This window comes from Medicago truncatula, chromosome 2 (assembly GCF_003473485.1).
Source record: "Medicago truncatula cultivar Jemalong A17 chromosome 2, MtrunA17r5.0-ANR, whole genome shotgun sequence".
NCBI classification, from domain to species: domain Eukaryota; kingdom Viridiplantae; phylum Streptophyta; class Magnoliopsida; order Fabales; family Fabaceae; genus Medicago; species Medicago truncatula.
The window spans coordinates 892917-916509 of NC_053043.1; the positions used below are offsets into that span (position 1 = coordinate 892917).

General features: G+C 35.3%; 1 protein-coding gene across 7 annotated transcripts in view; it reads left to right on the plus strand.

Moving 5' to 3' along the window:
- Positions 1 to 23593, plus strand: part of LOC11424203 (uncharacterized) — a 39313-nt gene that overhangs the window by 9613 nt on the left and 6107 nt on the right. For 3 of the 7 annotated variants that reach the window (XM_039830200.1, XM_024776353.2, XM_039830201.1), the window contains 23 exons: positions 759 to 822; positions 1690 to 1791; positions 1948 to 2139; positions 5069 to 5196; positions 6086 to 6236; positions 6957 to 7052; positions 7211 to 7312; positions 8274 to 8332; positions 8429 to 8531; positions 10314 to 10499; positions 10590 to 10706; positions 12211 to 12491; positions 13727 to 15279; positions 15379 to 16595; positions 18396 to 18524; positions 18644 to 18799; positions 19316 to 19885; positions 19976 to 20047; positions 20143 to 20547; positions 20664 to 20847; positions 20926 to 21670; positions 22799 to 22915; positions 23083 to 23356. In XM_039830200.1, the coding sequence (XP_039686134.1) occupies positions 759 to 822; positions 1690 to 1791; positions 1948 to 2139; positions 5069 to 5196; positions 6086 to 6236; positions 6957 to 7052; positions 7211 to 7312; positions 8274 to 8332; positions 8429 to 8531; positions 10314 to 10499; positions 10590 to 10706; positions 12211 to 12491; positions 13727 to 15279; positions 15379 to 16595; positions 18396 to 18524; positions 18644 to 18799; positions 19316 to 19885; positions 19976 to 20047; positions 20143 to 20547; positions 20664 to 20847; positions 20926 to 21670; positions 22799 to 22915; positions 23083 to 23356 (7003 nt within the window). Of the gene's footprint in view, positions 1 to 321; positions 393 to 758; positions 823 to 1689; positions 1792 to 1947; positions 2140 to 5068; positions 5197 to 6085; positions 6237 to 6956; positions 7128 to 7210; positions 7313 to 8273; positions 8333 to 8428; positions 8532 to 10313; positions 10500 to 10589; positions 10707 to 12210; positions 12492 to 13726; positions 15280 to 15378; positions 16596 to 18395; positions 18525 to 18643; positions 18800 to 19315; positions 19886 to 19975; positions 20048 to 20142; positions 20548 to 20663; positions 20848 to 20925; positions 21671 to 22798; positions 22916 to 23082; positions 23357 to 23593 lie in introns of those variants that run through there. The other 4 variants (XM_024776356.2, XM_024776358.2, XM_024776360.2 and 1 more) reach the window with 4 other exon arrangements.

The window sequence follows — 23593 nt, forward strand, 5'->3', positions numbered from 1 at the left end:
TTTAAAAAAAAGAAGATATTATAAGATATTCAATTGTATTCTGACACTTCCCGTCAAACTAAAGCTTACAAAGCTTAAAGCTGTTGTTTCAAAAATATCATTTGAAAGAGAAAATTTAACAACCAACTCATATAATTTGCCAACAAATCAAATCGCGATGATATTAGTCCTTAGTCTGAAACAACCAAGTTAAGTGTGGGACATGTTACAGGTTTTCTGTGATTGGTGCCAGCGGCTCAACGTTGAGGATGTTTGGATGACGGAATGCGGGGCTGCTGCTAAATCATCTATGGTGGTGTGGCTGTTGCATATTCTTGTCCAATACGTCACAGTTTGATGTTAGAGGCCAAGGTGTCACAGTTGCTTTTCGTCCAACTAATCAATAGAGAGGGGTAGTAACATGGTCAATTAGTCTTAACCAAATCAATCTTTAAACTTGTATGAACCTAAAATTGGAAGTATATGAAGGACAAATTGGAACCTGTGCTTATGATATTCCAAAATCAATATTATGTTATGCAAACTGAATTTTGAATTAGTTATGCGAACAAATGGTAAGAACTATACTATGATATAACAGTGTATAGCTTAAGACGACAGCTGACTAAAACCTATGTGTGATATGTGCTACTGTTCGTTTAGAATTTTATTTCGGACAATGTATCTCATTAATATTTTGTTGTGGTTTGTGTCCTTGTGCAGTCTTTTGTTGACATTCATCCATCTTGTTGGTAATTCTTTATGTTTCCTGGTTGTAGGAGCTATCGTCGGAAATATATGAACTTGTACAAGATTAAATTGGATTTTCTGCAACAAGAGCAGGTGGTTTATCTTTTTCTTGTTCCTTGAAGTCCTACATGCTTGTATCTATATTTTGTAGCATTTTCATTTATTTACAAATTAAAGTAGTTATTGATTACATGGTGTTGAAAAGCATGTAAATAATGTTTCAATTCTATGTGTTGTCTAGTCAAATCTTGTCGTTAAGGCGATTAGGATAACTGAAATGTGAATTTGATTTTATTTATTTGTGTATATATCACGGTGCCACTTTGTAGTTTGGATACTTGGATTTAATCTTATGTCTCTTTTTTCTTCCCTTGATATTGTATATTGTATTTTTGTCTGACAAGAGGCAACCTTGTATTGTGTTTACGTAATGCACTCACTTCCACGGACATAGACTAGAGATAAATACATGCATGCAAAATCATATTTTATACCTTTATCATTTTTTACTGTTCCATTTCATATAAGGATATCTTAGCCATGGATTTAAATTTTACAAGCCCATCTTCTCTCCTCTATAAATCCTTCTAATATATTGGAGGGGAGCCAACATTGAATAAGGAGGTAATTTTTAGCTCTCCCTTTCATTCCTCCCAAGCAAACACTCTTAGTTTTTCAGAAAATTCAATAATAACTGCAGTTTGACTTTTCTTTCTCTTTCTCTTTCTCTTTTCTACTATGATCATAATAGTTTATATGTTAGTTTTTACTTACACTGACTGATTTGTATGTTCTGTTACAAGATTGCATATCTGTTAATATACGAGGTCTTACTCTATTTGTATAATTAATCAATAATCAGAGTTCGGATTCACTTTCTTTATTCTCTACCATATTTTTTAATGGTCTTACTAATTACTATCACACTGTCCTGTTGATGTTTATATTTGTGTTTTCTAGCCAGTTGATGATGATGTTCTTCAAGATTTAGAGCAAATGGAGAAGGAAACGGATCTAGATGATATTCTTAATTATAGATCTGCTGCAGAGTTTGAGATGCAGGTAAGATTGCTGCCGGTCACAGATGAGTACTCAGTATTTGAATATTTGATCTTACATGTATTTGAATGGACCAATTTTGGGTAACTTAATGCGAAAACAATTCATTTTGAGGTGTATAATTTGGTTCGTAAAGCTCTTGCTTCTATGTTCTTACAGGAGTATCTTTCTAGATATTCTACTCCTAGCAATGGAAGGATTGTCTCTGATATTTCTACCGAAAAGTCAGGAAATGACGAGCACAATGTCAAATCACGAGGTTGGTTGAATTGGCTATCTCGTGGCATGCTTGGTGCTGGTGGTACTGATGATTCCAGTCAATTTTCGGGGGTTGTGTCATATGATGTTAAGGTACGCGTTTTCAATTATTTGTTAAGTTACTAAATTATCATGAGGGTTGGCCTATTCTTTGTGCTTTTTTCGGGTTTTTCTCTACTCTGCAGTTGCCTTTGGTGGGAAAAATAATATTTTGCTCTGTACGATAGTGAATGGTTGGAGGAACGGGCTCCTTGCGGAAATCGCAAACGATACTCTCCTAACAAATAATTGAAATGATACTCTCCCAAGTCCTAAGGGAATACCCCTTACTGAAATGAGAATATACCTCATGGCTCAGTCCCAAAATGTTTCCACTTTACACTCATCATGCCCCTCCGATTTGCGTTCCTTCACTTTTTTATAAGGGATTATGTTATTTCCCCTCCTCTACATTAATAATGGGCCTAACTATATATGTTGAAAATTTTGCCTTCATTGTGGTCCGACCTGAACCGCCTAATTGTGGCATTTGGATTGCCTAATTGCGATGGACGTAAAAAGGTGGATTTAGGCCCATATTGGGTAGAGATCTGACCTATGTAGTACTTATAAAGCTTGGGCATCCCCCACCTTTCAAGCCGGTTTTCCAAGGGTGTGTTGGGTTGAGGGTTTAGGAGGGGAAGGTAAGGGAGGGCTTACTTTTCTTTTTTAAATTACACAATATAAAATGCTTTTTTAAAATAAATTATGTGTGATTGAAGTATTATATGATCATTTATCATACAACAACAGCAGCAACAACAACCAAGCCATTATCCCACCAAGTGGGGTCAGCTACATGGATCAAATTACGCCATAATGTTCTATCAATTATCATTTATCATGTTCTTCAATTTTTTAAAAAACATTTTACAGCGTCCGTAATTTAAAAAAGAAAAGTATAAATCATGTGTGATTGAAGTATTATATGATCGTTTATCATGTTTTTTAATTTTTAAAAACATTTTATAGCATCCGTAATTTAAAAAAGAAAAGTAAGCGCTCCCCTCCCTTCCCCTCCTAAACCTTCATCCAGACACACCCTAAGGGTTGAGCTAGTCCAAACCTAAATTCCAAGATGACTGTTTGGATTGGATTATTTCTGAGCTTATGCAAATAAATAAGCTTTTTTGTATTATTCATAAGCTTGTCAAGGTAGTTTATGTAAAACCTGCTTATGAAGATACAATTTTCATTAGCAAGAACTTATGAATTAACATAAAAGCTTATCTATTTGCATAAGCTGTTTTTCAAAAGCTAAAAAATTAGCCAATCCAAACGGGCCCATACATGGCCCATCATAGATCCGTTGTTGGACTCCGCATCGTTCATGCTTCAGGCTCATTGCCCAGGGAGGTGAAGCTGTGTGTTGGAAGTTCCGCCTTCATTGCAGTTCATTCCCATCCGCCAAACTGCGGCATTTGGGCTCCCTTCATTGCAGCCTCCAACACCTTCATTGTGCTTATAATGCTTGAGCAGCCCTCACCTTACACGCCGGTTTCGCAAGGGTTGAGTAAGCCCAACCCAAATTCGAAGGATATATTTAAATACAAATTGCATTTTAATTTTTTCTTTTGATTATATTTTTAAATTAAGTTTATTTTGATGTTGTGATTAGTGGCTATTTTCCTTAGCTATATGACTTTTCATGCATATGTACATGTATACCTAAAATTTGTTATTCAGGCAGGATCTTACGATCCGTGTTATGTTCTTTCGTCCCTCTCCCAGTCCGAGGTAGAATCCTGAGTTTCACAACATTGGGTATGTGGGTTGAGTTTGAATTGAAAACATGGAAAAATTCATTCCTCCTAATTTCATACTCACCAATACTGGGTTTTCAATCCTGGATGGTTGAAAACATTTGATAAAAACATTTCAAGACATAGCTCAAGTCAAATTTGGAGCAGAGGGTCTCCCACAATTGAAACTAGACAGTGCTCCTTGCTTGGCAACTAGTTAACATGTTACCGAAACTTCATTATTGTTAGTAACAAATAGGGTTACAGTTTTGCTCTGTTTTTTGTTTTTTTAACTGCTTTCACTAGCAATAAAAAGACTTGGGTCAATGTAACTCGCAGATCGTAACACGGATTGTAGGTTCCTACCTAACATATAAAAATATTTCTATACATGTACATTTTCATAAAAATAACATGATATTTTTGTTTCATGTTACATTTTTTTTAACATTTTGTGCATTCGTCATAATGATTGTTTATTATATTTATACTATAATCTTCTAGATATATAAGAAAATAATTTTGATTGGAATGAAGAAAGGTATTCTCGCCATTTCGTCTTTAATTACAAAATTTTCATTTTTCTTCCTACTTGGTTTCTTAGTTTATATGTTTTCACCATTTCCTGTTCTGATGTTTGAAAACAGGAAACCAAATGAAAGCAATGCAGCGATTTTGTAATTAAAAGTGAAAAACAGGAAATAAAAACAGAAATGCTTTTCTCCCAACATAGTGAATTTTATGGAAGTACTCTTACCATAACGTTGTAAATTCGCACAATTATTCTAATATTCCGCTTCTCACTCACTGTACATATATGGGAATAATATATGGAGTTCGCTCTTAATATAAAACTTAGGTTAATTAAATAATCTGTAATCCTCTCTTCTAAGTTTATATATTTTCTTTATTTCCCTTCCCTTTTTTGTTCACTTGCAAAGTTTAAGGCTTGATGGAAACATCATGTTTTAAGGAATAAATTGTTGAGGGTACTATCTATCAGTGCAAAATGAGTAGTTCTAATGATGAATACAATTTTTTTTAAATTCAAAGTGCTAATGTTTGTTTGTGTGATAATTAATTTTCTATGTTGTTTTGTTAGCTCAGGAGATAACCAAAGATGAAAGAAGTATTAAAAGTCATATTATTGCATTTTCCAAACTTCTGTTTGACAATTTGAAAGCTGCATTATGCTTAATTTAAATGACACGTTTTGATTAACAATTGACATTTTCTCACAGGATATTTCTGAAGCAACTGAATTTCATCCTCTGGTTTCATCCAGTGTTGATGTTGCTACGAAGCATGAGTTGTGCATATTTGAATCAAATATTGAGATTCATCAGATTTCTGTGACTCTATTTAGCAAGTATGTTCTGTTCTCTGTTTACAGGCATTTTATGGAATATTTTTATTGATAATAATTAGTGTATAGTGTTGGAAATAGTAAAATTCTTTGCAAATTGAAGTATTTAAGTCTTCAGGTTCATGCATGTTTAGATTCATGCATGCATTTAGGGAGTTGGACCTATATTTATTTATCCTTGTAAACATAACATGTAATTAATTATGAAGTGTATATAAATATCATGGTGGCTGACTGCTTTACTTACTCGAGCACATTCAGAAAATTTCTTATTCCTATTTTTCAGATATTGTTTATATGTTTTTTGCTTCAGATATATGCTAGAGTACTCTCATTTATGTTGGTAGTATCTGCTATAAATATAGGTCCGATGAGCAGTCAATTAGAGAGTGATTGGGTACAAAATCTAAGTGGGAGACTTGGTTCAAGAGGAACATACAGTTGAATAAAACTAAAATATGATATTCCTTATTAATCATTGTATGAATGATACACCACAGGTCTGATCTATTTATTGACTCTAAACCTAATTATATGCAGTCTCTAACAGCTGTGAACAACTAACTCTAACTATGTCTTACTGAATATCAGTTGTATTAGAAGTGCTGATTCATCACGAGCACACACTAATGCTACATACTGTTATACACTGAACTGATAGTCTAGATGCAATAAAAGAACTAATTCATAGACGAGCAACACTTCAATGATATTTTCTCTAATAGGCTCCATCAATTTGTTAATTAATTATATTTTTATTAAGAAAAGAAGTTTATATTCTTATTACTTATGATTCCATCAATTGTATGTATAAAACACATTAAAGTGATTGTAATGACTAGCACTCTCTACTAGTCAAATAAATGTGATATTTTTAATCTTCACCTTCTAGGAAGCATTGTAAAGGAATTGCAGAAATAATTTTTGAAGGTGGAGTTGTTGAGTCTAAGCTCTACAAAGAACATGGAATTATTATCTCCAAATTCAATTCTGGGAAATTGGTTGAGCCAAACAGCAAGGAAACCTTTGTACAAATTAGACAGGTTCGAATCTTGTATTTTCTTTAGAATTGAATTAATTAGACAAATCAACTTGCATTTTTGTCATTCTTTTCATAATATAGATTTGTCCAACTTTCTCCTGAATGCTGTTCTTGATTTTGTCTTATATTTTGTTATCCGCTCTTCTTCTCACCTTTTTGTCCACTTACTATTTGCTTTTCTTATAATGTGTTGCACAACATTTATTACCTTAGTGTGTTAGTCTTAAAACTTTTGGCGAGGGAAAATGAGCGATCGATTCTGCTTTGAATCTGTTTCTAATATGTTAATTGTCTGGATGAGTTGTTGTTCTTATACTTAACGTTGCCATGTGGATTACCTGAAACCCAAATACAGTTAAGTGAGTTGCAATTGACAGCTCAATGCCTAACTGGATGAGGCACTTTCAGCCAATGAAGCTCAAGTATCGATTGCAATTAAAGCAGAGTTTTGACTTGAAATGATAGTTGCTATCCCCTTGTTTGTTTGTTCCTCCTTTAGACGTAGTGCGATATTGATCTATTTCTGTGCTATTTTGTACTTGTTTTAGTTCTGTAAAATGCAAAAATCAAATTATTACTGTTCTAACTCATCACCATGATAATTGAGATATTTGTTTTGATAAAGGCATGTTAAATGGTAATTTATGACCGGCTGTTTTTTTCATTCCAATATCTAATGTCTATCTATTCGATACTAATGATGATATTACTTGATCTGCAGCCCAACATTGAAACTAATGTACTGAATTTTGTGGATCATTCATGCTACTTTCAAGTAAATTTTTCCTCTAACAGAGATGTGGGCAATTCCGTTAAGGTATCGTCACTGTGTTTCAATGTGATACCAAGTTGATGTGCATAGTGAGTGGCTAGCATTGATATGCTTGTGTAGGTATGCAAGCTTAAAGCTGAAATATTTTGTTGGCTTTTGTGGTATGTTACATTTTTTTTTTCTTTCAAAATTTTATGCTACAGGGAATGCTTCAACAACTTCAAGTGACATTTGATGCAAACATTTTATTGAATGTGTTGGAATTTTATGGTTTCGTTACATCTGTCAAATCTTATAGCAAGAGGGTATGCACTAGTGTTTTTCCCGGCTCCCCTGCTTTTACAATTTTTATAATGAGATGTAATTTAATTTAATATGTGATTGTTGTGTATTATTTACCTTTGTAAAATAGAAATGTCTGAGAAAACCGTATCCATTGTGGCTGATATTCTCTTTATTTTTATTTATTAAATTTGTAAACCAATAGAATGGGGCACAATATAGTGCACTACATATCATGAAGTAAGGAAATGGTAGAAAAAAGAGCAATTTGATTTTTTGAAAATGTTTTTGTCTTGTCCGATGATGTGATTATAGAGACAAGAGTATATTATATATACTTGATGCAATTACAACTATAATAACTAATCTGAAACTGAACAAACTAATTAAATGGTTAAGTTGACAGGGAGACAGATTATAGAATCGGACACAAAAAGCCATATGTTTCTTCTAATAAGAGGACGTAAAGATGCCCCGCACATTATTATTCACATGTTCACTTTCATATCACACCTAGCTCTCTATGGGGTTTCACTGTCCCTCAACTTGGATGTAGATGTTAATGATGCTTGACTTGTAATATAGATTATCACATCTTGCTTAAGTGCATTTGCAAGGCTGTTAGTTGTTTGTTCTTTGGTTGTGTCCAGTACATAGCTGATTATATGTCTTCACCGAACCTTCCCCATGTAAAATGATGATCGACTTCTTTTTGTGTGGTTCTTTCATGAAATATTTGGTACATTGCAATGTGAATTTTGTCGAAGATATAGGATATTTAGATAAAGAGGGAAGAGATAGAATAAAGAATTTAAATAATAAGCACTAACCCTAACTTATACAGGAACTAGAGTCAGAATTGGAATAAAACAGGGAAACAAATCTGGATAGAACTAAGAAATATAGGATCTAATTCAAAGAGACAAATGGAGATATTTTAAATATTATCTAATTGGTCAGGCTGTTATATCTGTCAAACTGCAGGTGCTGTTGTCATTGAATGGAATTGAAAACGAGACGACTCGACTCTTATCCAAAGCAGAGTAAGCTATTCTTTCAGATAAACTAAAAACATCACTATGATGCCATAACATTTCTGGAATAGTAGTGGTAACTTGTGGATTTCATCTGATCCGCAGGTATGTTGGTGTGAACCATGGAAGAGTGATGTGGGATGTTTCTATTTTCGATATTTCTGTTAATTTTCCCTGGAGAAATACAGCATCAGAGTGTAGCAACATGGTAACTACCCTATGTATTCAACCTCAATGTATCTCAATTTTGTGATATAAAATGTGACGCCTCTACCTTTACATTTTTAACAGCTACTTGTCTATAGTGCAACCTTTGTGCAGTATCTAGTGTTTTATTTAGTCTAGGGGCACTTTTTTGTGTGGTTTATATTTTTTTATAAAATGTGACGTCATATGGTGCATTTTTTTTAGAGTTTCTTAAACCTGTTATGTGTAAGGATGATTTTTGTGTCATACTTTTTTCTAGCACACAGGTTTGGTAATTTTTTGTATTGTTTGTTGATCATTTTTAATTTTTTTTTTTGTGGTATCTAGCTTTTTTGATTTTGGAGGCTGTATTATACCTTTTTTGTTTTGTTGATACAATCAGATTGATGTGCAAATACATCACAATGAATCTGAAATCCCCAACTACGTTGGCAATGGCCGAGCCTACCAATCTTTTGCATCAGACCAAAGCTTTATTTAAAATAAGCTAAAGCACAAGTGCATTGGAGACATGACTGAAGCCCATACACCACAAAATGTAAAGCATGGAAAAGACACATATCACAATAGAAGTAATCCATAATAGGGCTTGGAATGGGATCCCACCATGAAATCCTAGGGTTTACAATACCAAAAGAAGTCAATTTATTAGCAAAACTATTTCCTTCCCGTTATATGAGAGAGATGAAATGCAGAACCTATGTATGAAAAACTCTGCCAGCGGTTACGAGGAGCCCTGATAACTATGCTTTATTATACTCACCCTCCATTCCTCTTAATTAAATTTAAGAATAAGATTTCTTGGTCTTGTGTCCACACCACGAGTTCAAATCATTCAGAAATAATATTCAGCCCATCTACTCGTAGGTCATAAAGAATCCCGACAGTCTTGAAATAGTAGTGCAAATGCTAAATTAGGATTCAATTTCAATAATAAGCTAGCATCATAAGTAAGCATGTGGCAAAAAACATGTGGATGGAGGAGGGTGTTTTGTAATATGACAAGTTCTGTTCTCAATTGGAGACAAAGTTAGCTGGTTTTTTCGGGAGAGAGACATTGTTGGAACCCTGAAAAACAAGAAGCGAAGTTAGAATTAAACAGGCTGGTGGAGTTGTTATTAGAAAATTTTGAATGAAAACCAAAATCTGATTGGCCATGTGGATTTTGGAGACAACACTTCAAGACCACAAAATTTGCTTGACTCGGTTAACATAATTCCTTGGAATTGAAGTGTCTAAGTTAGACACAAATGTAGATATAGGCTATAAAGCATTGACACAAACACAGACACCAGACACGTCAACACTGGTAAAAATTTGAAAAAATTAATTAATTGAACATAATCACATGTGCGGGTGCCGGTGTCGTGTTGGTGTCTGACACCGGACACACCTTCCATCAAAATTGTCGGTGCTACAGAGGATATAGGTTCTTGATGTTTTCCCCATAAATAAAGGGTTTTGATTGTAATATTATTGTTATAAATACATAACGCTGAGGGTTACCCCAATTTACTTCATTTTTGTTATGTAAATATCTTGTATATATCTTTCTGATTGTAATTCAAAATAATTAGATAAAGGTTCTTGTTCCCATCCCTATAATCAAAGAATCTTGATCATATTCTAATTGTTATAAATACACAAGGCCGATAGTTAATCTCTCAAGCAATTCAGCCAATCTTAGTCTTAAGTTTGAAGATTTATACCACAGTTTTTTTTACCCGTTAGTTGGCTTTTGTTTTCCTTTTAATTCTTCTAACCAATGTATTTTTCTTCGCAGGTGATTATGTCAAGGTCTTTGTGCTTTAAGTCTAAAATTGGTCCCGAGTCTTTCCTTTCCGAAATCGGAGATCAGCCTTACTTCCTGAAGAACTTTTCAAATACAATATCCACATCTAACGATTGTTCAGGCGTCCGTTTTCAAGATCTATATAATTACATTGATGTTAAACTCAATGATTTCAAGGTCTGATTCTTATTGCATGTAATTTCGTCCGATTTATATGTTTGTAATCTATCCTGATATTTGTATCATTTGGATTGTTTGTTATTGCAGATCACCATTGTTAATTCTGACCAGTCACAAAAGATTTCTATTCTTGAGAAATTTGCCGCTTCATTTTTCATGGCTTTCTGCGTCATCCCTGATGAGTCCATTTTGAAGCAGTTAGAGGTAATTAGCAGATTAGATGTTGTTGATTGAATTATTCTTTCTCTATTGCTTTGATGCGATTTGTTATTAGTAGGTTTGATCTTTCAATCCCTAAAATTTTGTGATCTTTCAGTTTCAAGTTCGATTCAGAACTTAACAAATTAATTATCAAAGGCACAAGCTGCCAGTATTTTGAGACGTTCCTTTAAACTTGTTCAACTTACTGGTTCATTCAATTGTTCTATAATTTTTACCTTTGATTTATTTGTTATATTGAAATTTGATTTAAATTCCATCACTCTCCTACTTAAACCTTTTTCGAATCATCCCGTTTTTCCACTGCTATCTTTGTCATAAAAGTTTAAACATGCTAATTTATAGTAAATTAGCTTTCTATATTTTAGTCCCTAGAGTGTGAGTATTATGAACTAGGAAAACCACTTGGGGTGTCCTTTCTGTTAGTTTGTAGAAGCTAGGAGAATTATGAAAATGAATGAGGTTTTTATCATCATATTTTGTTTGTTAATATCAACGTATTTATAGAAACACATGTATGATTGGTACAATTAACCAGTAAAAGAACTAACTGAATAGCGATATATCTTTAAGAATTTCCTACGGAAAAAACTTTAACAGCAAAGCTGATTGTGCTGTAATTGGTGCTGTAGACCCCCTCCAAGGTAAAGGAGGGTGTGAGATCAGAGTGGACACACTTGGGATATCACAAAAATCATGAAACCTGGTAGGAGATAGGGATTTAGTGTGTTTGTGTGCCCACTGATCTCGTTGTTGTCACTAATCACAGCAGATGAAATGGGTATGGCACTTCATCTTCAGTCATGTTGATCTTTTCCAATAGGTAGAAGTTGGAACATTGTTGCCCTGAAAGTACTCGAGATCACCTAGATTTCTCGAGAAATACTTCGAGCTTGGTGATTAGTTTCACACAAATCATGTTGCCACCAACTGTAGGGGATGAGATGGGACTGGGTTCAGTCAAACAAGAATTAAGACAAACAAGAGGATTAGAAAACCATTAGTACAAAGCAAGAATCCGCTTCCAAGAGGTTACAATGATATCATCTACTATATCCTCTACCCTCAAAGACTTTCCCAAAAAAGTACGATATGATATCCCTATCCCTACTTAACATGATTCCAATCTTGTTTTAAAAAGTTTTGAATTCACGAAGACCAATTAATATATTAGGGAACCATGATTAGGCACCCAGGGTGTTATAGTATGTTGGAAGGTATCTCCTATGAAGCATGGACACCGGACACGACACACACTGACACGCCGACACTGCTAATAGTTTGAGAAAATCACATATTTCAATGTAATCATATGTGTCGGCGTCGGACACCAACGCATGTCCGTGCTTCATAGATGGAAAGTGTAGTCTATTTAGAGCCCACATATATTCTATTTTATTTGTATACGCACACCCACCCGCATCTCCTATACAGAGTATTTTCCTTTTTTGTCTTCTCTCTTTTGATTCCCAATACTTCTTGATTCCAGGTTTATATGCTCATAGAATCACTGAAAGTACACTTCTCCCATTCAATATATGGCGCATTCATTGAATTGAGAACTCATATGGACTCATTGCTTGTAAGGGGTGAATCTGAAATCGTGAACCGCGTTTCTCCTTCTAATATTGTTTCGGATGTGTCGGCGCATTCTACTTTTGGTATATCCATTATTTCAAGACTAGGTTCCGTCGATCTAGAAGTTGACCTTGAAAATAGAGGAGATAAAAGCTCAGTGCTCATGGTTTCTTTGCAAGAAATTTATGTACGGTATGTTCACAATTGTCCCTTTTCTGCCCGTGTTGAACTTTTTCTCCATTTTGACGGAAAATATGCATTTTGTCGAATCACTCTTCATATCCCTCCTTACCTTGTTGTTTGTTTGCTCTGTATATTATGTTTGATTGGACTGTCCTAGTAAATGTCATTGAAGTGTTTGTTTTTGGTATTAAATACCTGGCTGCTGAAAGCTCTATTAAGTTATAGACTTTTCCTTCGTACTGTGGTGATTGATAGGACTTATATTTCTGTCTTTTCAAGTCTTAACTGCACAGTCTGGGTATAGCGGTTATTGACAATTTGGCATCATTTATCGAGTTTGGAGACTAGGTTTTATCTGCGCCTCCATTATATGGTTGGAGAATCAGTTTGAAAAGGTTTTCCTCTAGTGGAAACACATTAGAATAAAATAAAAATAAATGCTTCAAGTTAAATGTTGGTGCAAAATGCAAGTACAGAAGCTGCCGCAACTCTATTCTGCTCTCTGCATCACTGCTTGTGAAGGCGGATAGCTATTGTTCCACACTGCCACATTACTTTTGTGCTACAATGCGCTTATATTGACAACATAACCGACAACACAACACTACAAGACTTTGGACTGGTTTAAGTATGTCCATGTAATTCGGATGCATATAAGATATTGTTTTCCCCTTGGCCCCTCCCCTCGTTTTTAATTTTTCATTGGACAATGGCAGTTATTGATCTCCATTAAGGAAAGCTCAAGTCTCTCAATGAAAAGAAATAAGGCGTGAAGAAAGTCTATCAATCTAGGCCGCCAGCGAATTTACCTACGCACCAAGCCCAACAATGCTGGTGTAAATTAGAAAACCTAAGTCCCATATTGGAAAGAGATTAAGGCATGACAAGAGTTTATAAAATCTGGTGCTCCTTACCCGACAAACCAATTTTGTAAGGATGAGTTAGGCCCATTATGTATATTAAATAACTTAATATGCTATTAGAGCGTGTCCAAGATCCGTTGGCCACACACTATCAAACTACTCAGCACGCTCCAGATATCCAATTCTAGATGCAAGGGAGTGTGTTGTGAGTCCCACATAGGATTGAATGTCACCTTGAAATGTAATTATACATGTGAGGCATCCTTCACCTTTCAAATTGGTTTTGCAGAGCTGACCTACCCACGATATTATTAGATATTATTTTATATGCTAACAATGTTTACTAAATAAAATCTTCGCATTTTGTTTTACTTTTTGTAGGTATGCTTCAGCTGAATTTCAGGAGTTATTTATCAGCACGAAGTCTTTGATGATCCGTGCTTATGAAGTTAAAGAAGAAAAAGATGACTGTTTTGTGCTATTATCAGTGAATTTATCATCTCCTAGTGCTTCAGTCCCAGCACATTCTGTTCCTGGACCAAGTATTGAATTTGATCAATATCCTGATGATGCTATGTTGGCTGATGCATGTTTTGCAATGCATTATGAATCTCCCAGAACTGATTTAGTATGTCACAAGTGTTTTATCTATCTAAATAATGCTGATATCCACTGCTACCCGCATATTGTTGGACTGGTTGTCGGGTTCTTTCATAGGTTGTCTGCGTATAGTACCAGTTCTGAGAAATCCACTGCAAGTAATACTGTGGATATCTCAAAATCTTTTTCATGTTTTGGGTTGCAAAAGTTCGGATTCTCAAATTATTTTGAAGTTGGTTACGCGGATTCTGCATGCATTCCATTTGATTGCTTTCCGTTTGTTACAATTTACAATTCTGGTCCTCTTGATAATCTGGAGAGCTCACTCGTATATGCTATTCCCGATTGGAGAAAATATTTTACTCTGAGGGATAGAAAAATAATTAGCCCCAAAAGTTTCCGCGTCTCTTCCTCAAAATGCAAGTCAGATTTTGGAAATTTACTTGAATCTGGGATTGCGAGAATGTCGAATTATTTTTCGATTGAGTTGCAGCTTTTTGGAATAAGAGCACATTTTCATGACTCATCATGCATAATTGGATCAATCACGATTCCTACATGCAAATCTTCCCTATCATTTTGCGATGACAATATGGACATATTATCTTCTTCTGAAGGATTGGTTCTTACGTCATCTTGGGGGCCTCATAATTTTCAGGATTACCTATGGGGTCCTGCCACTGCAAATTTATCCCCTATTTTAAATGTAAGGGTCAGGAAAACACAGAACAAATCTTCAGCTGTCGATTTAGAAGTATGCTTTGGCATTCAGCATGTGTACTGCATGCTACCCTCTGAATACCTTTCCATCATCATTGGTTATTTTTCACTCTCTGATTGGGGTGGTTATTCCGGTGACCAGTTTCCTTCTGATGAGCAAGGTGATATAGTTCTAAAAAATGAAATGAACATTACATACAAGTTTGAAATCCTGGATAGCGATCTTGTTTTACCAGTGGAAAATAATGAACATCGATTTCTGAAGCTCGAATTGCCACAGATTTATTGTTCTTTCATTGTGAATTCTGGTTTTGATGATGTATTGAAGAACATCCCAACGGAGTGTTTGGTTCCTATTCATAAGCTCGCCCAAAGAAATAATTGTCTAAATATATTTGGTCGAGATTTGAACATATCATTCCTTTTATACACGAATAATATACTTGGCTTAGGTACAAATGAGTGGAATACCGAATTTGTAACAATTTCTTTAATTGCACCCTTAAATGCTGATGTTTGGGTCAGAATACCCCTTGGAGGTGAATCTAACTACAAAAGCTCTTCTTCTATATGTTTAATGACATGCATCAGCAGTTGTCATATTATTGCTGAAGGTTTGACTTCTGCATACTTTGATCATCTTTTTCTTGCTCGTTTACATTTATATTGTTGGATTGTGTAATTGTACTCATGAAATTTTCGTTCATATACAGATATCTATTTTTTTGATGGATGCATGGCTTTATGGGATGTTATTGAGGGATTCTCATCAATTGATGACCAATCCAACTGTTTCAAAACTGATGTTCTACAATTTCTTCAGTCCAAGAGAAGCTTAAAGGCAACTGGAGCAACTTCATCAACTTTGATGCCGTCGAACAGTATACTAACAGAAGTGAAATGTTGCACTCAATCATTGATGATAAGCTTCTGTCATAGACACGAAGGTTTTGTGGAACCAATAAGCAAGAGTGATTTGCAGTTTACTTGTTCGGCATCCCTAGTTGATGATTCGTTGGTATGGTTGGATTTGAGGTTCTCTAGATTGGTGATTTTCTCTTCACACGATTCTGTCTTGGCAAAATGTGCCTCAACTTCCTGTTCCATGTTTGTACTCGGCATTTGTTTTTCTAAGTCTATTGACAACATGAATGAGCTCAGTCTTTGTCTTTCGTCTCTTGATATATGGCTTCATTTGTCTGAGTGGACTGAGATTGTTAATTTTCTCAACCATCTTTATTTACCTTCGGAAAAAACTCCTATCAATGCAGCATCTGAGCATTTGTCTGTAGATACTGGTATTTCTATAAAAGAAGCAGAAGTAAAAGATGATTCTAGTTTCCATGATTCTGAAAGTACGTCCATACCTTTTACTATTCAGGATAATGAAAATGCTGTCTTATTGATTATTAGGTCGGAAAATGTTCGTATCACATTTCACATCCCCATCTGGACCAGTGAAGAACCGCATGTGGAACTTCAGCATGCTAAACGTCAAAACCTAACAACTCTAAGCGTGCCCTCTGATATTCTTGAAGAAAAGGATGCAGAGTTTCTTACTGTTTCTATCGAAGTGAATGGTTTTGAATTAGTTTTAAGAAACAGGGATATCCAACTGAAGTCTAATATAGAAAGATTGAGCAGTGTAATGACATTTGTTGTGAATGGAAGTCATACATCTTTACCACTTCTTGATATAGTCCAGGTTCATATGGATGCTGTCCTCAGTAAAAGTGATACAGGCAACACGACAGTCAACATGGAGCTTATATGTGATCATTCGGATGTATGGCTTTCACATCCTGCATTCTATTTATGCGGTGCTTTAAAATTCGATGGTCCCAAATCAGAATCTTCTCAAAATTCAACTGGAAGCATTTCTTTCAAATTCCAATTGAGGAAGGTTTCTGTTCTACTAACAGATGGAAAGGTACGTTGTTAAATATTCGATATTCAACTTATATGCCTGTTTTTCTTGTTCTGTCTCTTTTCTCACTAGTTCGAAATTTGCTTCTATTTTTTTTTTCTTCGGGTTTATCATTCTCAAATGTATTCTTATATATAATCAAATATACCTTTAGAACAGTGGGTCCTGACACAGTTCAGGTTGGACCTTAGATGTTTACTCTCATTGGTCTAAGACAGATTTAGTTTGTATGAGTGAGTTAGAAAAGTTGGTTAGTATTGAAGTTACGAGTTTTAGATAAAATAAGAAGATATAACACTTGACATAATAAAACCCAAAAAGATCTTTAAAAAAACAAAACCCAAAAAGATATTTTGGATAAACCGAGGAACTCAAAAAACAGCCAATAAAGTTTGTGACTGAGAACTAACCACCGGAGAAATAACAGTTGGTTTTCATGAACAAAGAATAAGCCAAAATGGCCTGCACTACAGTAGCTGAACCCTATACCAGATGTTACAAATTTAAAGCTAGCAATAAATGATGTTGGGATGAAATCCTAACCAAAGGTGTAAAATCTTCAAATAAGAATGCGATATGTGGACTAGTGCTAACTATAGCTGAAGCTGCTATTGTAGGTGTAACACTGGATTGCTGCTGCCTTCGACTAAAACCCTAAGAAAAACTGTAGAAAAGTCAAATGATATTATTGGTCATTATTAGAATATATTATGCCATTATTAGTCATGATAAGACATTATTTGTCATTATGTTTATTGTAATTCCTTTTTATATATAAACAGTCTTGGACTGCAGAAATAAAATAAGAAAGAATCATTCCTCTAATCTCTCATATGATTTCTTATATGTTTTTCAACATGGTATCAGAGCCTATCCAGGATCTACCGTTGTTGGGATTCCGCATTGCCACGCTTCATGCCCATCGGGCCTGAGCGTGAGGGGGTGTGTTGGAAATCCCGCCCCAAACGTGAGGGGGTGGGTTGGTAATTCCACCTCAGGTGTGTTGGAAATCCCGCCCCGAATGTGAGGGGGTGGGTTGGTAATTCCACCTTAAAATTGCGATGCGATCTGCCCCTAGTTGCCTTATGTTGGCTTGTCTTTGAGAGGGTGGATTTAGTGCCACATCGGTTAGATAGGAAGCTTGATCAGAGTTTATGAAGAGGAAGCACTCCTCACCTTACAAGCCGGTTTTGTAAGGATGAGTTAGGCCCCAAATTTCTACAAAAACATAAAGTGATGGTGTCATAATTATGAACCAAATCGGAATGATAGATTGAGGTCTTGATCTTGTAAAAAAAAAGATTTTGAGGTTTTGAAATAATTGTGCTGTATCCAAACAACTTGAGCCCCAAAGGGCACGGAAGGCAGCAAACAAAGGTGTCGAAAAATCGAGCATCGGTAGAAATACCGTAAACAGAGAACTCGTACACTGTCCCTCACAAACAGTAAATTGATGACCAGGAGGGCAGTGGACAGCACTGCTAAAGAACTGGGCCAACATTTGTGCTTGAAGCCCTAAAGTAATGAAAATGTTTGAAACAGAGAAAAAAAAGAAACAAAAGGATTTTAAACACAAGTTTACAACTAATCCTAGGATGGGTTATTTGGAGGAATACGGGATGGCCAGTGCATTGCAATGGCATATGTGAATGGATTCCTAGACTGCTGTCTGAATGAAATTTGTCAAAGAATATAGGAAAATAGTTTAGCTGTTGACTAAACATTGATAAAGAAGAGAAGTATTTTGTTTGATTCCTCACATTTTCTTTTTTCGCATTGTAAGCCTTGTTTCATGTCTTGTAGTGGAGCTATAATGGGCCTCAGCTGGAAATTCTTGTGAGAAGCATCCTCTTCCATGCATCTGCATGTGGAAAACACCTGGAATGTTCTTTCACAGGCGATCTACAAGTAAACTACAAAAACATCGGAAAGGTGTATTGAGATTGCCATAGTTTTTATCTTTTTATCTGTTGTACAAACCATTGTTGTTTTATTCTTTTTGTTTTAACAGTTAACTGTTGCTTATGTGTGTTTATGATGCAAAATTGAAGGTGGCATGGGAGCCATTCGTTGAACCTTGGCATTTTCTGTTCACTATGGTCAGGGATCAAGAAATCAGTATTCTTCCGAACAGGTCCCTTTCAACTGATATCATTCTCGAATCAACAACTCAGCTGAACATTAATATTACAGAGTCTTTAGTAGAGGTATGTAATTTTTTGTTTTCAGATCACCAAAGTTATTTTTCCCTTTGTTGTTTATAGCAACATGTTATTGATATGGCACTTCTAAATCATCTTTTTCCGGTCTACGGACAACTGTGGAAGTAACTGGATCAGTTTGTCGCTTTTTGTGGGGGTATTGAGATCCCATTTTGAACCAGCTTTTGAGGTTACCTTTTTTTTGAATGGACCGAACTCAATATTGTTAACTGTGTTAGAATGGGTATAGTTTGAATCCTTATACCTCCCAAACCCCTTAAAAACAACACCCCGACCACCTCTCCTTCCTTATGTCTAGTGGACACATTCTAAGTATCATCTTTTCCATAAATAGATCTGAAAATATTCTCAGTCTTGTGGGATAAACCAGATTTCTTTTGTTGTTTTTATATACCAGTATTTATCGTTCTTAACCTTGGTTTTTCTGTATACATATCAAGACTCTCATTATGAGATGTTACCCCCTACTTATATTGTACTTATGTACCTTGTTTCTTTCAGTGTGTTTCACGCACTGCTGAGATGTTGGATGATGCCTTGGGTCTGATGGGATTGAAAGATCATGAAGGAAATAAACTTTTACATCCGCCATGTTCTGAATACATTTTTGCAAGAAAATGTGTTGCTCCTTATGTTATACAAAACTTAACTTCCGCTCCACTTCTATATCATGTATATCATGGGCATATCAATCCTAATGATATCTATGACTTAGATATAAATCATGCAAAATGTGTGCAACCAGGTTCTGCAAGTACGATATACATGGATGAAAATGCTGACCAGCTTTCCCATTACAGACCTTATCATTCTTCTGATAGTCTAAACGAGCAAAGGTCAAGTGGTTTAGCACATCGTTATATTATGGTACAGCTTGAAGGAACATCTATGCCGTCCAATCCAATTTCAATGGATTTAGTTGGATTAACGTGCTTTGATGCGAATTTCTCCAAGTCATATAATGAAAATGGCAATGATGGTAGAATGAACACTGCCCCGACTTTCGTTGTTCCTGTTGTTTTAGATGTTTCTGCGTTACGCTATAGCAAGTTGATACGAGTATATTCCACTGTAAGTTTAAAATGACTTTTATCCTTTATGGACGGTGTTTCCATTTACCCCATGCATTGTTTTCTTATAAGCCAATTTTTTTAAATGCAGGTTGTTCTTCTAAATGCTACTTCTACATCGCTTGAGCTGCGGTTTGATATTCCATTTGGTGTGGCACCAAGGGTACTTGGTCTCCTCTAATACTTCATAATTCCAGTCTATAGTGCATTGCTATTTTTGTAGTAATACTTGTATGATGTATACTTTTATTATTTCAGATATTTGATCCGATACACCCTGGGCAACAATTTCCACTTCCACTGCATTTGGCTGAAGCTGGTTGTGTAAGGTGGAGGCCAGTGGGGAACTCTTATTTGTGGAGTGAAGCTCATAAACTCTCAAATCTTCTCTCATTAAATACAAAAGTAGGAAACTTTAAATCTTTCATCTGCTATCCATCTCATCCAAGTAGTCATCCATATCGGTGCTGTATATCAGTTAAGAGTATCAGCTTGACCTCATCTGGCCGGGTGAAAAATAATCTTTTGGTTGATGACGCAAAGAAGCACTACATCCATCACTTGATCCTTAGTGCTCCATTAGTAATTAACAACTTTCTTCCTAAGGAAATTTTGTTGATTAGTAAGAGTGGTGGGGTAGATCATACTGCAAGAATTTCAGAGGTTTGTGATGGTTGTTTACAAATTATATATAATTGATCATAACTCAGAGTAGGTAGTTTAGCTCCTCTTCATGCTGGTGGTGCAATGTTATAAAGGCTACATATTTTCTTTTGTAGGTGGAAACTTCTATTTATCATATTGATCCCTCACATGACCTAGGACTAGAGATCTACATTGATGGATTTAAATGTTGTGATTTTAAATTTCCTCGTTTAGAAACTTTTTGCACAGTGGCCAAGTTCAGTGAAACCAAGTTTTCATTATCTGAAACGCTGATATTCGAATCCAATAATTCAAGTGGTAAGTGATTTTATTTTTGGGCTGTTTTTCTTCTTATGAGTGCATCCTTTTTAAGTATTTTCTTACTTTCATTCGTAGGACATATTTATGTTACGGCTGAAAAGGTGATGGATGCATATTCAGGTAGCAGGGAACTTATTATTTTTGTTCCCTTTATTTTGTATAACTGCATGGGTTTTCCGTTGTGTGTGAAGGAGGCCTCTAGTGAAACTGATGAAAGGGGGTTCGTGATTCCCTCATATTACGATGCTGGTGTAAATGAAACATTTTCTGATAAAAAGGATGGACTTTCTCTACTTGCCTCCAACAATGGTTTACATGCCAGCGTTTCGCGTGAGCCAAGGAGTTACCTGGATAGTCATACAATTTCATGTAGAAGGGATGATAATCCAAACTCTGTATTCTTTGGCAATTACCGTGGCAATTTGGGAAGGCAAAAAAGAAAAAGTAATTCTTCATTTCAAAGTAGTTCTTTTGGAAGATTAAAAAATACACTGAGCTCAGGGGTCCAGTCAACTTGGAATTATTCGGGTTCTTGTAATAATGAGCATGAAAGGGTTGTTCCATTCATGTATTCTCCAAGCCCTACTTCCTCTGTGAATGATATTTTTGTTAAAATGAGTGGGTGTTTCTCTAAAGATGCGCGGGACCATATGCCATATTCTTTATGGTCAAACTCATTTTCTCTGCTACCGCAAAGTGGTTCAAGCACAATATTTGTCCCTCATCTGACGTCAAATTCTGCATTTATTCTGGCTGTGACGTCTATCTCAGTTGCTGAACCATATGGTGGGAGGACAAATGCAATCGCTTTCCAGCCTAGGTAATATATTGATGTTCATAGGTTATGTTATTGATGAATGTGTACGGGCCTCTCTTTAAAAGGTTAAGATTTTTGGATGTTTCCTTGACGTGGGATGACTTGAAGAAAAATCTGAAAAGTATTTCTCTATTTAAGATTAGAGAATGATACAAGTATATAGGCTTTTATATATCTATCCTAATTATAGTAATTACTATAACAAACCAACTTCAAAGGAAAAATCAAATCTGTTAATTGCACAATACTCCCCCTTAAGGGGGTGGTTGGATATACATTATATCCCATTTTCAAGTAAGATCTTGAAGTAACTCAACGCTGAGATGTGTGTTGTTACAAGACCATTGCCTAGCTTTTCCTTGATGAATTGGTGGTAAATCCCATAACGCTGAGCTAAATAAAATGCACATTTGACTAAGGATCTAGTTTATGGCAGCTAGGGTTTCTTATGCAGAACCAGAATCTCACAAATCAGAGCTCTGATACCAACTTCAAACGAAATTATGAAGAGAAAAAATCTGAAAATATTTCTCATGTTTTAAATTATGAACATTGATACAAATTATAGGCTCTAACGAATCATCCTAATTAAGGAGACACATGGGAAAAAATCTGAAATAAAAACCACATACACCATTAAATACTAATTACAATAATTACAATTACAAATCAGTTACAAAGTAAAATATTATCTGTAATTATGCTAAAAGAATTAAAGGTTCTTCCATCACAAGTAACTAGTATATTAATATAGATAGATATTATAAAAAATAAGCTTTGGTTTGCTGTTCAAAAAAGAAAAGAATGTTTTTGATGAAATCTTTTTATGTAATTCCGTAGTTTAATCTTTTAGAATTGTTGGTTCCTTGAGATTGAAATAATGCCTGTTTGATGAACTTGTCTAGAGTTTGATTTTTTGCTTGCCTCCCTATTCTTTATTTAATATTTAATTAATCCTCTGCAAATAGTGCGTAATACAGAAAAATGAGTTAATATAAGGATATTGGCTGTAGTTAAAAACCATATTTAGCCTTATCCTACTAGCTTTTGGCATACCAGTTTGTCGAGAGAAACACTAGTGTTTTACTTTTGCCATTCCTTCTAGTTACCGAATGATGTCTAAATATGCAGATATGTGATCAGCAATGCCTGCAGCAAGGAAATAATTTATAAACAGAAGGGCACTGATGTCACGTTTTATCTAGGAATAGGAGAACATGCTCATCTTCACTGGACAGATACAAGCAGGTATGTACTTTTGGTAGTTTGTATTTCTTTATCTCAGACAAGTACGGTTGTTGTTTCCACCACTAACCAAAAAGGTTGCATTCTGGTTCTGTTTTTATATAATTTTTCTACATATCATTCTTCCTTTTGTTCATACTATATATATTTTTTTAAAACATGTGATGCAGGGAGCTTCTTGTTTCAATTTGTTATAATGAAACTGGATGGCAGTGGTCTGGCAGCTTTTTACCAGATCATCTGGGTGATACACAACTGAAAATGAGAAACTTTGTTCTTGGCACTTCAAGCATGATTCGCGTTGAAGTGCAAAATGCTGACATATCAATGGGAGATGAAAAGATAGTTGGAAACATCAAGGGAAACTCGGGGACCAACTTGATTCTCTTGTCTGATGATGATACAGGGTATATGCCATACAGAATTGATAATTTCTCCAAAGAGGTATGTCCTTAGTTTTTTCAGTTGCGTTACAATATTTATTTAGATTCCGAAATTGTGGTGCTGAACTATGCTCCTTTAAGGGCTGCTGGTTTTATTTAATGATTAATGAGTTGAGGTGGCACTTATAGTGGAAAATAGCCTTAGATGGTTTGGGCATGTAGAGAGAAGAGTTGTAGATTCTTTAGCTTGGAGAGTAGCTCGGATGGAGGATAATTAGATCACTTAAGGCAGAGGAAG